The 14788-nt window shown below is 40.9% G+C and overlaps 1 protein-coding gene across 3 annotated transcripts in view; it reads right to left on the bottom strand.

The window, feature by feature from the left end:
* Positions 1–7602, bottom strand: part of WDR11 (WD repeat domain 11) — a 54537-nt gene extending 46935 nt beyond the window's left edge. For 2 of the 3 annotated variants that reach the window (XM_043925499.1, XM_043925500.1), the window contains exons 1-3: positions 7447–7602; positions 6334–6445; positions 381–534 (exon numbers count right to left, since the gene is read on the bottom strand). In XM_043925499.1, coding sequence (XP_043781434.1) covers positions 381–534; positions 6334–6445; positions 7447–7532 — 352 coding nt within the window. In that variant the 5' untranslated portion in view covers positions 7533–7602. The remainder of the gene's footprint in view (positions 1–380; positions 535–6333; positions 6446–7446) is intronic. The other variant, XM_043925501.1, reaches the window with a different exon arrangement.
* Between the last annotated feature and the right edge of the window lie 7186 nt (positions 7603–14788).

Here is a 14788-nt window from a genome sequence, read left to right as displayed (position 1 = left end):
GAAAATGAGAACATTTTATCTCTATTAACAGAAAGTAAGCATTGAGGGCTAATTCAAAGGAGCAGTTCAGGGGAGTTTATTTATAGCTTAGATTTACAAGACCATTTATAAGGAGCTTAATTTTTCTCTTCATGCTCAACTGAAGGCAAGGTTGAAATTAATGCATTTTACCAAAGCACAAATCAACTGAGATCTGAGGAAATAAGCCCAGAAGTATATTGATAAGGAAAAGAAAGCTAGATTCAGATCCACAGAACTGGCTACACACAATCAAGAGGTAACTTGACAAGTGATGAAAGTAAATGAAAGGGACAAAAACCAACCGCTCTAACAGTAAGTGTATTATTACAGACGCTCGGCCGAGCGTGGACTTTCCTCACCCTGAATAGGCTTGGCATGCTCTTGGATCTCACACTGCGCTACTCCTGCTGCTACATCCCAAACGATGATCTTTCCATTGACATCAGCAGAAGCTAAGCGCAAGGAATATGGCGAGCCAATGTTATGATGATAATTTTCCCTGGCCCATTTAACCTAGTATCAAGAAGAAACCAAATCAAGTAAATACTTGCACTGGATGTAAACCATATATAATTTTCATAAAACACTGACCAGAACTCAAAGCTACATTCTACACTTACATTACAAAAATAGGAAATTAGCTTCCTCAAAAGTCAGACATTTTTATTATGATTTTTTTTAAGTCACAATTAAAATAGTTTTGAAAATATCACAACTTCATTGCCTTTAAAATATCAGAAATGACACAAAGCCTTAATAATCTGAAGAATTCAGGTAAAAATTCCAGAATACCATCTCTTAAAATGGTATGATCACTGGTATATCATCTAATCACAGTAAAGACCATAAAATCTAATTCTGACAAAACACGTAAAATTCTAAATTGTTAAGAAGAATCTTCTCTTGCATTCTATTCTTCTAATAAAAAGGAAACTTGAAGCTACAAAAATCCTGCAAAAGGAAAACAAAATCAAACAAAAAATCTGGGTATCCCTCTCATAAAATCGGAAAAAAATTGTTAACAGGTTTTTCTCTAAAAAAATTTATGCATCATACTTTTTATAATAACATTAATAGCTTTTTAAATAAAAAATAAAAGAATCCCAGCACAAATCAGGTTAATTCCTGAGCACTGAACACTGACAGAATAAGGAATAAAATGAGTCCTTACTCTGAGCCAAGGTCTTCCCTGGCCACAACCTCCCTTTTCTAGCTCAGCGTCCTACTTGCTTACTTTGGACCATTTCCCACATAATACTCTGTAATTATTTTATTTACTTTGTTTTGACCTATCACCAGTCCCACTCCATATGGCAGGATCATGGGGGCCTTGCTCACATTTCTATTCCCAGACCCTAACACAGTGCCTGCAGCTGACGTTCAAGTATGTGTTTAGTAAACAAACTTAACACTACAGACTCCTCAAACATATAGCTATATTTGAATATATAGGCATATACCTATGTACACACAAATGTATGTACATATAAAAGTAAACACACTCAGAGAAAATGCGAGGGTAGGGGAGCATGCTAATCAATTCCAATAGCATTCATGAAAAAGATGGCAAAAAGTTTTCCGAACTTCAGAGTTAATGAGACACATCTTTTCCTCAGGCAAGAGTTCTTTTAAAATTAAAATGTGTATCTGCACATATGCATGTATATATGTTTGAGTGGGTATGTATGTATATATTTACTTTATACATGTGTGAAGCTAAGTATACTCTCCCTCCTTGTTATTTACAGAATCTGTATTTGTGAATTTGCCTACTCGCTAAAACGTATTTGTAATTTTATTTGTAAAATCAGTGCTTTTATCTGCAGTGCTTTTACAGTCGATAATGGACACACGCAGAGCGGTGAAACATCTGAGCCACTCAACATACAAGAGCATCCCAGCTGCCGCTGAACAAGGTGCTCTTGTGTCAATTCTCATAACGTAAACATGTCTTTTTGGAGGCCTACGTATTCCCGTGTTTTTGCATTCCTGTGCTTCCAGTTGTGACTTCACTGTTTAAAGTGGTCCCCCAGCACAGTGCTAAAGTGCTGTCTAGTGCTCCTAAGCACAAAAAGCTGTGCCAGCATTATAGAAAAAAACACATGAAAATAAGCTTTGTCCAGGCATGAGTTATGGTGCTGTCGGCCTGAGTTCAATGACAATAAGTCAACAGTATATAATAAATAAGATATCTTTTAACAGAAACACATACAAAACAAGGTTATATATCAATCAGTTGATGAAAATATTGCAACTAGAGGCTCACTAGGAACCAAATTGCATTCTTTCCCCTAGGAGCAATCAGTGTTTCAGTATTTGCTAATTTGGAGAAGGCAATGGCACCCCACTCCAGCACTCTTGCCTGGAAGATACCACAGACGGAGGAGCCTGGTAGGCTGCAGTCCATGGGGTCACGACGAGCTGGATATGACTGAGCAACTTCACTTTTACTTTTCACTTTCATGCATTGGAGAAGAAAAAGGCAACCCACTCTAGTACTCTTGTCTGGAGAATCCCAGGGACAGAGGAGCCTGGTGGGCTGCCGTCTACGGGGTCGCACAGAGTCAGACACAACTGAAGTGACTTAGCAGCAGCAGCAGTATTTGCTAATTCAGTGTTTCCAACAACTTTACAGAATAAAACTATCACAGATAAGAATTACTGTAGGGTGTGTGTATGTGTGTGTGTGTGTAGTACTTGAATTCCATCTCTGTATATATTTTTTAAAAAATCACCTAAACACATCATAATCAAACTGCTGAAAATCAAGATAAGGAGATGAGGAAAGATACATTGCATACAGAGAAACAAAGACAAAAATTTCCCAACAAAAATTACTCTGGGAGATAATGGAGTGATCTTTAAAGCACTACAAGGAAAAAAAAAGTACTGGTGAAACAATTTCTCAGACAAATAAAATCAGAAAGGATCAACCAATATCAGATACATGCCTCAAGGACTTGAAGGAAATTCTTTAGCCAAAAGGAATATGACACCAGACTAAAACACAGATCTATACTAAGAAATGAAAACTCCAGAAATGTGAAAAAGACAGAAATGGGGGGAGAGATAATATTTCTTCCCAAAAAGCAAAAAAAGTAAAAAACAAAACCTATACCTAATATTAGACTTGATGGTGAAAGACTGAATGCTTTCTTCCTAGGCTCAGGATAAGACAAGAGCATTCTCCCTCAGTCCTAAGCACTGTAGTATAGGTCCCAGTCAATACAACAGGACAAGGAAAAGAAAGAAAAGACACCAGATTACTAGTGAAAAATCCAAGCTGTCATTATCTGCAGAGACCATGATTGTCTATGGAAGAAAAACAAAACAATACCACTCAAATTACTAGCTCTAATGAGTTTAGCAAGATCATAGGATACATGTAGATATTAAAAAAAAAAAAATCCCCTGTATTTTTCCCTATTGCACATTACATACAAAAATTAACTCAAAATGGATCTGAAACCTAAATATAAGAGCTAAACCCGTAATATCCTTAGACAAAAACAAAGGTATAAATCCTCTTGACACTGGGAAAAGCAATGGTTCCTGGATACAGCCAAAAAAGAAAAAAAAAAGATTTGTACCTACATCAAAATTTAAAACTTTTGTGCTTCAGAGGGCACTATCACAGAATGAGAGAAAATATTTGCCAAGCATATATCCGATAAGGGACTTGTATCTAGAACCATAAAGAACTCTTACAACTCCAATATCTTAAAAAATACAATTTTAAAATGGGCAAAGGAATGAATAGACGTTTCTCAAAGAATATCTACAAATGACCAATAAGCACATGAAAAGATACTAAACATTAAGGAAACATTAAGGAAATGCAAACCAAAACCACAATGAGAACCACTCTGAACCCCCTAGGAGGGCTATAATCAAAGGAACAAGTAACAACAAATGTTGAGTTTGAGGAGAAATTCCAGCTCTGATACATTGCTATGGGCATGTAAAATACTGAAGCCTCTCTGGTAAACAGTCTGGCAGTTCCTCAAAAAGTTAAATAGAGAGTTACCATGTGAGTCAGCAATTCTACTTTGAGGCATATACCCAAGAGAAATGAAAACAGAGGTTCACACAAATAAACTGTACACAAATGTTCATGGCAGCATTGTTCATAATACCTCAAAAGTGAGATATGCCAAATATCCATCAATAAATAAATGTTGTATCAGTGGAATATTATTCAGCAATAAAAAGGAAGAGAGTACTGACACAAGCTATATAACATGGATGAATCTTGAAAAACATTATGCTAGGCGAAAGAAGCCAGGCTCACACTGTATCATCTCATTTATTTCAAATGTCTAGAACAGACACATCTACAGAACAGACAGCAGATTAGTGGTTGCCTAGGGATGAAGGGCAGAGAAGGCAATGGCAACCCACTCCAGTGCTCTCGCCTGGAAAATCCCTTGAACGGAGGAGCCTGGTAGGCTGCAGTGCATGGGGTCGCACAGAGTCGGACACGACTGAAGTGACTTAGCAGCAGCAGGGATGAAGGGAAAGGGGATGGGTGGCAACTGCTAAGGTGTACAAGGTTTCGTTTGGGGGGTTACGAAATTGTGGTAATGGCTACACAACTCTGTGGATATACTGAAAGTCATGGAACTGCATGCTTTAAATGGGTGAATTTTATGGTATGAGTATCTTAATAAAACAATTAACAACCAATAAAAGCCCCCAGATGTCTATCTCCAATAGTAATGTCTTTCCTAAAATTTCAGATCAGTATAATTCAACTGCCCCAGGTGTCTCAGACTTTGCACCTTAAACACTGACTTCACACACACTCACCTCATCAAAACAAAACTACCATTCAGTTACTCAAACAGAAACCTTGAGTCATTCTGATTCTCCCTTAAGATTGTTCACTATAAAGGCTTTCAAGTTCACCTCTAAAGTGAAAGTTGCTCAGTCATGTCTGACTCTCAGAACCCATGGACTGTTGCCTGCCAGGCTTCTCTGTCCACGGAATTCTCCAGGCCAGAATACTGGAGTGGGTAGCTGTTCCCTTCTCCAGGGGATCTTCCCAACCCAGGGATGAACCCAGGTCTCCCACACTGCAGGTGGATTACCTTCTGAGCCACCCAGGAAGCCCAAGAATACTGAACTGGGTAGCCTATCCCTTCTCCAGTGGATCTTCTGAACCCAGGAATCAAACCGGGGTCTCCTGCACTGAAGTCAGAATGACTCTCCCTTAAGACTGTGTACCATAAATGCTATCAAATTCACCTCTTAGAGAGCTCCTAAATCTGACTCCTTTTTGTCTCCTTTTTATTTAGGCCCTAAGGATTTCCTACCAAAATTACTACAACTCTCCTAAATGACCCCATTGCATTGTCTTGCCTTTTTCCAACAGATCCTCCACCACTGCCAGAGTGAGTTTTTCTAAAATGCAAATATGATCAAATCAATCTCCTCCTTAAAAATCCCAAATCCATCATAATCTTATAAACCTTTCAGGGTAGGTGAATTTCTCAGGCTGCCTTCTTTTGTCACTCCTACTGATTACATGTGTATTCCATCTTTTAGCCATCCTTTACACACTGCTTCCTTTTGAATCTATCCTCCTTTTTTCCTGCAGTGCACTTCCTAATTTTTCACTCAGCCAGATACTGTTTACCAGTCCCTAAAATGGAAAGAATTCTGAGCCCTCCTCTGATCCCTACAACCAGGTGATCTGTAGCTCCTCTGTCTTCCTAGAGCACATAAAACAGGTCTCACTTACCACACTCTGTTTTCTTTTCACCCTTCCTCCCTAGAAAATGAATTGCTTGAGGGCTTTCATCTCTATACTCTTAGCACATACTAGATGCTCAAAACTAATGACTGAAATGAGTGGTGCAGTACAGGACAAAATTAGTGTTTTCCACTAGCATTAAAATGACCTAAGAACTAGCATTTAATAGTTCATCCTGATGCGACAGTAAATGTATATATGGAAATACTGCATGTGCATGTGTGCTCAGTCTTGTCCAACTCTTTGTGACTCCATGGACTGTGGCGGGCCAGGCTCCTCTGTCCATGGGTTTCTTCACGCAAGAATACTGGAGTGGGTTCCATTTCCTCTTCCAGGGGATCTTCCTGACCCAAGGATGGAACCTGAGACTCCTACACTGGCAGGTGGGTTCTTTACCACTGAGCCACTCGGGAAACCCCATATTAGGCTACCCCAAATAGAGTATCACATGTAAAACCTACTCAACATTTCTACACATGACTTTAATGAGATTCCAGCGATATTTAAAACTTTAGAACAGACAATTTATAATAGGGTGGAAGTAGGATCTGACTTACCTTGACAACATCAGCTTTATGCTTTTCTAAAACTTGAAGCGTTTGAGCAGTATTGGAATCAATCACTACCACAAGCGAATGACATCCATAAGCAATTAAACCTTGCCAGCCCCTAACAAAAAGTGTGAACATTTAAGTGAAGAGCAAAGCAAAACAACTTCTCTCTTGCCAAGAGGCATCATAAACAGATAAATCTAACCAACAGGCACCACCATTAATAAAATTATTATGTAAGCCCAAAGGCTAGTACTTTACATTTTACCATTTAAATAGAAAAGGTCTAGCTAAGCTTAACAAAAAAAAAAAAAAAAAAAACTTGTTGAAATTCTTTTTTTTTTCCGGATTTAAAAAAAAAAAGTTCTGAGAGATATGCCTGTAGAGGCATAAAGACATAAAGCGACTCAGATCGTCTATTTGTCTCCTAGAGCTTATGCCTCGTCTTAGTCAACTTTGAATGCTGAGCATCCATAGAGTGCGTGGGACACACTCCACACTCTGGGATTAGCCCTGGTCCCTCCAACCAGATAAAAAGACAAACCCTGAACAGGAAGCTTCTGTACTCTTGCCAACCTTCCCAGGAGCCACAGCTACAAGCAGTCTGCTTTGTATTTGCCTGGTTATTAATTATCGGTGTCACTTTATAGTAAAAAGATAAAGGTGAAATGAAGAGTTGGAGAGAGCCCAGGGGCCTGGCACAGCGTCCAGCACACTGTTGAATGGATACAGGTTAAGAAACGGGGATGAAAGAAAAAGAAGACAGAATTGGGGAAGAACGGAACTGACATGGGGGCGAGAAGCCCGGAGACTTGGGGGAGAGGGTAAGAGTGGGGAACGGGGACGGCGAGGAAACTGAGAAGAAAGAGCAAAGAGAAACAAGAGATGGGAGAACGAGGGCAAATATATCCACCCAAGGCAAGTTCCCACATAGGAGTATTTACAGCTTTTATAGTAACAACAGAAAGCCAGCATTTAAAAATGAAAATCTCTATAAAGTGTGAAGGCAGCGTCCACTCTTGACGAGAACTAAACAGGGGGATGAAACCTCTTGTTCTTTCCCCTTCCCCTCACAGACTCCTGGCCGAGCCTGGCGGCCTCGGAGCCCGGCGCCCTCACCAGTCCACCGCCGCCTTGTTGTGGGCATTGAGGGCCCCGGTGAGGGTGCGCGCCGACACCTTAAAATTCACGGTGTAGGGCAACATCGCCACGGCTAAACTGGGCCCTCAGGGCCGCCGCGCAACCAGGAAGCCAGCGGCCACTGGGCTTCCGTTCCAAACAGAGTCCGGGTGGCTCCTTGGGCGCCGCAATTTGGTTCCGCCAAATCCGAGGTTCCACAGCTCCGGGATTCCGTTGCCTTCAGGTTCCGTCACTCCTGTGTTCCGTCTGCTTCAGGGTTCCGCCACCGTGAGGGTTCCGTAGCTCAGCATAGGATCTGGTTGTGCCTTGAAGGAAAAGGTGGTGGCTGGGGTTACGTCTGTTTTCTTAAGACTGGGAGTGCGTAAGCTTATGTGCCCTGATGAAAATGTAAGCCTATGTGTCCTGATGAAAATTGTGAAAAGCAAGAGCTACAAGTCCCAATTAGCCTTCTGCCTTCGATCAGTTAACTTAGGAAAACTACCAATGTCTAGTCAAAGCTATGGCTTTTCCAGTAGTCATGTGTGGATGTGAGAGTTGGACTGTAAAGAAAGCTGAGCGCCAAAGAATTGATGTTTTTGAACTGTGGTGTTGGGGAAGACTCTTGAGAGTCCCTTGGACTGCAAGCAGATCCAACCAGTCAATCCTAAAGGAAATCAGTCCTGAACATTCATTGGAAGGACTGATGCTGAAGCTGAAGCTTCAATACTTTGGCCACCTGATGCGAAGAACTGACTCATTTGAAAAGACCCTGATGCTGGGAAAGACTGAAGGCAGGGGATGACAGAGGATGAGATGGTTGGATGGTATCATGGATGTGATGGACGTGAGTTTGAGTAAGCTCTGGAAGTTGGTGATGGACAGGGAGGCCTGGCGTGCTGCAGTCCATGGAGTCGCAAAGAATTGGACAAGACTGAACGACTGAACTGAACTGAACTGAACCAATGCCAGGCACTGTTGTAGGTGTTGGGGATATAGGGGTGAAGAGGACACAAAGTCTCTACCCTTATCGAGTTTATAGAATAAATGAGATTGTGGATTTAAGAATGTTTCCATGATCTAAAAAAAAAAAAAAGAATAAGTGAATGTATAGGATTCACTGGATGAATGGAGAGAGTGAATGAGATGAAGAGCCGGAATTACAAAATTTTTCAATGGCAACCATGCACTGTATATGATCCATTAATGGTTCCTGTAATGAACTGCTATTACTAATACCATATATCATTTGTTGGGAATTACCACGTGCTAGGCAGTAAACTAAGGACTTTCCATGTGAGCTAAGCCTTTTCTTTGATGCTCACGCTGGATTTCCTTCTTCTGGCCCTAGGCATCTTGAAAGGTTACTATCAGTAATAGAAGGGCATTTATTGTGACTTTGGGCAGATCACTTGAGTTCATTAAGCCTCCTTTTCTTCTATTATATGGGGGAGGGTAATTATCCTTGGATGATTAAAAACCTTATGTTAGATAATATGTTAAAGAACCTAACACAGCTCTTAGATTCCTAAGTGCCTTATGATTTACTGGCAGAGCTGGAATATGAATACAGGTCCTTTTGGGGGTGGGGGTGGGACAGCACTGGCCCTTTAAGCTGTGCTGTGCTTAGTCACTCAGTCGTGTCCAGTGCTTTTCCACCCTGTGGACTGTAGCCCACTGGGCTCCTGGCTCCTCTGTCCATGGGGATTCTCCAGGCAAGAATACTGGAGGGGGTTGCCGTGCCCTCCTCCAGGGAATCTTCCCAACCCAGGAATCGAACAGGAGTCTCCTGCACTGCAGGTGGATTCTTTACCAGCTAAGCTACCAGGGAAGCCCCCACCCCCAACTAAGCTCAATCAGTTCAGTCACTCAGTCGTGTCCAACCCTTTGTGACCCCGTGGACTGCAGCACGCCAGGCTTCCCTGTCCATCACCAACTCCTGAAGCTTCCTCAAACTCATGTCCATTGAGTCAGTGATGCCATCCAACCATCTCATCCTCTGTTGTCCCCTTCTCCTCCTGCCTCAGTCTTTCCCAGTATCAGGGTCTTTTCCAATGAGTTTGCTCTTTCACATCAGGTGGCCAAAGTAGTGGAGTTTTAGTTTCAGCATCAGTCCTTCCAATGACTATTCAGGACTGATTTCCTTTAGGATTGACTGGTTTGATCTCCTTGCAGTCCCAGGGACCCTCAAGAGTGTTCTCCAAGAGTCTTGGAGACCCATTCCTTGGCGACGCTCATGGGGGCCCAAGTCCCTCTAAGCGACCTTAAATTTGAAGAAAGATCTTCCCTCTCTAAGGTGTATCCTGCAAGAGAAGAAGTAATGAGAATTTGGCTAAAAGTGGAGTTGGATTTGCTGAGTCACTCACAGGGATACCAAAACCACAGTGATTTGCTTTAAGAGCAGGGCTTTAAGGGATCCCAATAGTGAACATATCAGACAGGCTTTGGGGAATCGCAGTTCTGGATGGACCATGATGACCTTGGCCCTGAAGGGGTAATTCAGCTATTTCTAAAAAGCCAGCCTGTCTGTACACAAAGCCAAAGACATAGGCTGTTTGAGCTGCTAGGCAAGCCCTAACCAGTGCTCCTCTGGCCACCCTGCAGTCATACCATGCTTACGATGCAGTCTGGAGCTCAAGTCTGTAGCCTCAGGAGTTAGCTTTAAAAGACTGCAACTTGTGTATCTTTCAGGATAACGATGCCCCCTTCTTTTCCAGACTTGGGTCTCCTGAGCTTCCCTTCTCAGGCTGTGTCTTTACTCAAACCCTTCTCCTGTCAGGAGAAGGTCACTTAGCCTCCCACTACCTCTAACATCAATATGGGCCACAACATTTACTACATTAGTTAGATTATTTTTATTATAACACTGCTGTTTTAAATTGGTCAATCCTGTCTTATTTTAAATGAAAGCATCTGAACTACAAACCAACCCTGTTTTATCAGTGGTAGGTATTGCCAACTCCAAGTTCTAGATGGAGAAACGCAGCCTCAGAAAGGGGAAGTGACTTACCCAAGATCACATTTCTGGCCAGTGAAAGAGGTGAACTTCCACCCACTCAGGGCTCAGTCCAGGACGCAGAACTGCTCTCATGTGAGGTTTAGGTATGGTTCTGCATTGTTGCCGGGGATGAAATGGGGACCATGCATGCACACTTTGTGCAGTCAACACATTTTAAAGGAAAGGCACCCAGTAACATGGGAGGCCCAGTCGGCAGCTGAGTGGGGGACTGGATGAACAGGAGGGAGTACTGGGTTGACAGCCTAGACTTAGCATCTATTTATCTTTCCTTGGGTTTTTCTTTAAATACCTTCCACCCACCCTCTACTTCCTTGTGGATGATCATCAGTCCGAATTATTATCTGACTACTCTTGTTATTGATCTCTTTTTGTGTCTGCACATATTATGGGTAATTATTACAGTACAATGGATCAGTCACTGCACTTTATGACTTGGTAATTGAGGTTTATTAGACTAAAGGAGGTTTCTGAGAAAAGCAGTCATGGTGAAATGGACTTCTCCTGAGGAAGCTGTGTGAGGGATGTGTTTTTCTTACATCCTGAGCACAAGGAGAGGCAGTCAGGTGTTTCTGGAAATGGCGAGGGCTTTGTGGTTAGACAGACAGACAGACAGGTAGGAGTCCTGCTCTGGCCCAGCCACCTCCTAGCTCTGTGACTTTGGGAAAATTTAGGGCTTGAAATATTGTATGTAAGATGCTCCAAATGGTTGTCCTGGGTATTAAGGACAAGGAACCAGGTGTGCACCCATTCGGGCCCCTTCTCTCTTTCCAGCTGGTCCACATAACTGACCTGCAGGCAAAACTAATTCCTGGGGTCCCTGGGGCTCTGTCAGTGTGTGCTTATCAAATTATTGGCTGTTTTTAACAGAAGAATAAGCTAGGGGACATCCTTATTTGATTCATTCATCAGAATTTTATTAGTCCAAATAAACCATGTCTTAATATTGAGCTCATGGAATAGCATTTCATAAATTAGATTAACTTTACAAACTTGTAGCTGGTGCGCAATCATGCTTTCTTGAGAAGAAGTAATTCTATTGATTACACATTCTTAACGAGCTTGGATCTTGGTAGAAATAGACTGTGAGACACTCTAACAGGCTTAAGGGTTTCACAACATTGTCTGGTCTTTCACAGAATCTTCCAGTTGTTGCAGTTAAAAATAAATGCCAATTTGACACTTCTGGGTGTCATATTTGTATTCCTACTCAGGGTAGATGGCTGGCTTGTAATTCAAAGTCTGCCCTAGAATAAGTCTTGAGAGTAGACAGACTAAATCCAGAGGCCTAGAAGCCAGCATAAGATAAAAAAGTGAATTTGTAAGCCCCCTGATGCATCCTGAAAGTGTTAATCTAAGAGCATCTAGTTTTACTCTCTTGAAATATTAAGAACAATATCACAGTTTTTAAAAAGAGAAAAATGTGTCCATAATCTTTACTTGCTAATGTAATTTTTATATTCAATTCAGTTCAGTTCAGTCGCTCAGTCGTGTCCAATTCTTTGCAACCCCATGGACTGCAGCACGCCAGGCCTCCCTGTCCATCAACTCCCGGAGTTTACTCAAATTAAAGTCCATTGAGTCGGTGATGCCATCCAAACATTTCATCCTCTGTCATCACCTTCTCCTCCAGCCTTCAATCTTTCCCAGCATCAGGGTCTTTTCCAATGAGTCAGTTCTTCGAATCAGGTGGCCTAAGTATTGAAGTTTCAGCTTCAGCATCAGTCCTTCCAATGAATATTCAGGACTGATCTCCTTTAGGAGGGACTGGTTGGATCTCCTTGCAGTCCAAGGGACTCTCAAGAGTCTTCTCCAACACCACAGTTCAAAAATATCACTTCTTCAGCGCACAGCTTTCTTTACAGTCCAACTCTCACATCCATAGATGACTACTGGAAAAACCATAGCTTTGACAAGACAGACCTTTGTCAACAAAGTATTATCTCTGCTTTTTAATATGCTGTCTAGGTTGGTCATAGCTTTTCTTCCAAGGAGCAAGCAACTTTTAACTTCATGGCTGCAGTCACCATCTTCAGTGATTTTGGAGTCCATGAAAATAAAGTCTGTCACTGTTTCCATTATTTCTCCATCTATTTGCCATGAAGTGATGGGACCATATGCCATGATCTTCATTTTTTGAATGTTGTTTAAGCCATCTTTTTCACTCTCCTCTTTCACTTTCATCAAGAGGCTCCTCACTTCCTCTTCACTTTCTTCCATAAGGGTGGTGTCATCTGCATATCTGAGGTTATTGATATTTCTCCCAGCAATCTTGATTCCAGCTTGTGTTTCATCCAGTCCAGTGTTTCTCATGATGTACTCTGCATATAAGTTAAATAAGCAGGGTGACAATATACAGCCTTGACGTACTCCTTTCCTGATTTGGAACCAGTCTGTTGTTTCATGTCCAGGTCTAATTATTTCTTCCTGGTTTGCACACAGATTTCTCAAGAGGCAGGTCAGGTGGTCTGGTATTCCTATCTCTTTCAGAATTTTCCACAGTTTGTTGTGATCCAAACAAAGGCTTTGGCATAGTCAATGAAGCAGAAGTAAATGTTTTTCTGGAGTTCTTTTGCTTTTTCTGTGATCCAATGGATGTTGGCAATTTGATCTCTGGTTCCTCTGCCTTTTCTGAATCCAGCCTGAACATTGGGAAGTTCTTGTTTCACATACTGTTGAAGCCTCACTTGGAGAATTTCGAGTTTTACTTTGCTAGTGTGTGAGATGAGTGCAATTATGCAGTAGTTTGAACATTCTTTGGCATTGCCTTTCTTTGCGATTGGAATGAAAACTGATCTTTTCCAGTCCTGTGGCCACTGCTGAGTTTTCCAAATTTGCAGGCATATTGAGTGCAGCACTTTCACAGCATCATCTTTTAGGACTTGAAATAGCTCAGCTGGAATTCCATCACCTCCACTAGCTTTGTTCATAGTGATGCTTCCTAAGGCCCATTTGACTACACATTCCAGGATGTCTTGCTCTAGGTGAGTGATAACACCATCGTGGTTATCTGGGTCATGAAGATCTTTTTTGTGTAGTTCTTCCGTGTATTCTTGCCACCTCTTCTTAATCTTTTCAGCTTCTGTTAGGTCCATACCTTTTCTGTCCTTTACTGTACCTATCTTTGCATGAAATGTTCCCTTTGTATCTAATTTTCTTGAAGAGATCTCTAGTCTTTCCCATTCTATTGTTTTCCTCTGTTTCTTTGCATTGATCACCGAGGAAGGCTTTCTTATCTCTCTTTGTTATTCTTTGGAACTCTGCATGCAAATGGAGTATATCTTTCCTTTTCTCCTTTGCTCTTAGCTTCTCTTCTTTTCTCATCTATTTTGTAAGGTCTCTTCAGACAACCATTTTGCCCTTTTGCATTTATTTTACATTTTTCTCCCAATCCTGCTCAAATAAAGATGTATTTCATACTTTCATAATAAAACATGTTTTATTAATCTTTTTTTGACCCTTCTATTGTAAGTATGGGGCTTCCGTAGTGGCTCAGACTGTAAAGAATGTGCCTGCAGTGTGGAAGACCCGGGTTTGAACCCTGAGTCAGAAATATCCCCTAGAGAAGGAAATGGCAACCCACTCCAGTACACTTGCCTGGAGAATTCAATGGACAGAGGAGCCTGTCGGGCTGCAGCCCATGGGGTTGCAAAAAGTTGGACATGACTGAGCGACTAACACTTTCACATCATAAGTATACTTAAAATACTTATATAGTCATCATAATTATCATTCAAATGAATTAACAGTATTTCATAGAATAGATAAACAATTATTTATTTAGCTATTTCACTATCTGCCGATATTTAAATTATTTCCATTTTTAATAAAAAAGATAAAGCCACAGTAAATATCTTCATGCTCAGAGTTGGTTTTAATTCTGTGTTATTTCCCTAAAATAATTCACAGGAGTGAGTATAATTGTCTTTTATTTTACTATTAAAATTTTTCTAAATTAGAAAATAAACAAGTGCTTATTATAGAAAATATGGGAGTTCCAGAAGAGCATAAATATAAAAAAAATATTATTATATGATCACTGGTAATATTGGCTTCTTTTAAGTGACTAAATATCTCTTCCTTTAAAAAATGCATCTTTTTAATAAAATTGAGGTCATCGTCTAAGAACTAATTTTACTGTCTTTTCCACTCAGTAATGAGATGTAATCATTTGCAAATATTTCCCTAATTTAATTTGCCCTTTATTTGGTGAATTTGGGGAAATACAGAAATTTAACATCTTCTACGGGAATCAAATGCATCGCCCATTGTATGCCCTTTTCATACAACAAAAGTAGGTCTTTCATTGCTTGACTACCAGGCTACCAT

Source organism: Cervus elaphus, chromosome 15 (genome assembly GCF_910594005.1).
Source record: "Cervus elaphus chromosome 15, mCerEla1.1, whole genome shotgun sequence".
Taxonomy (NCBI): domain Eukaryota; kingdom Metazoa; phylum Chordata; class Mammalia; order Artiodactyla; family Cervidae; genus Cervus; species Cervus elaphus.
This window is presented reverse-complemented; position numbering and strand designations above follow the sequence as displayed.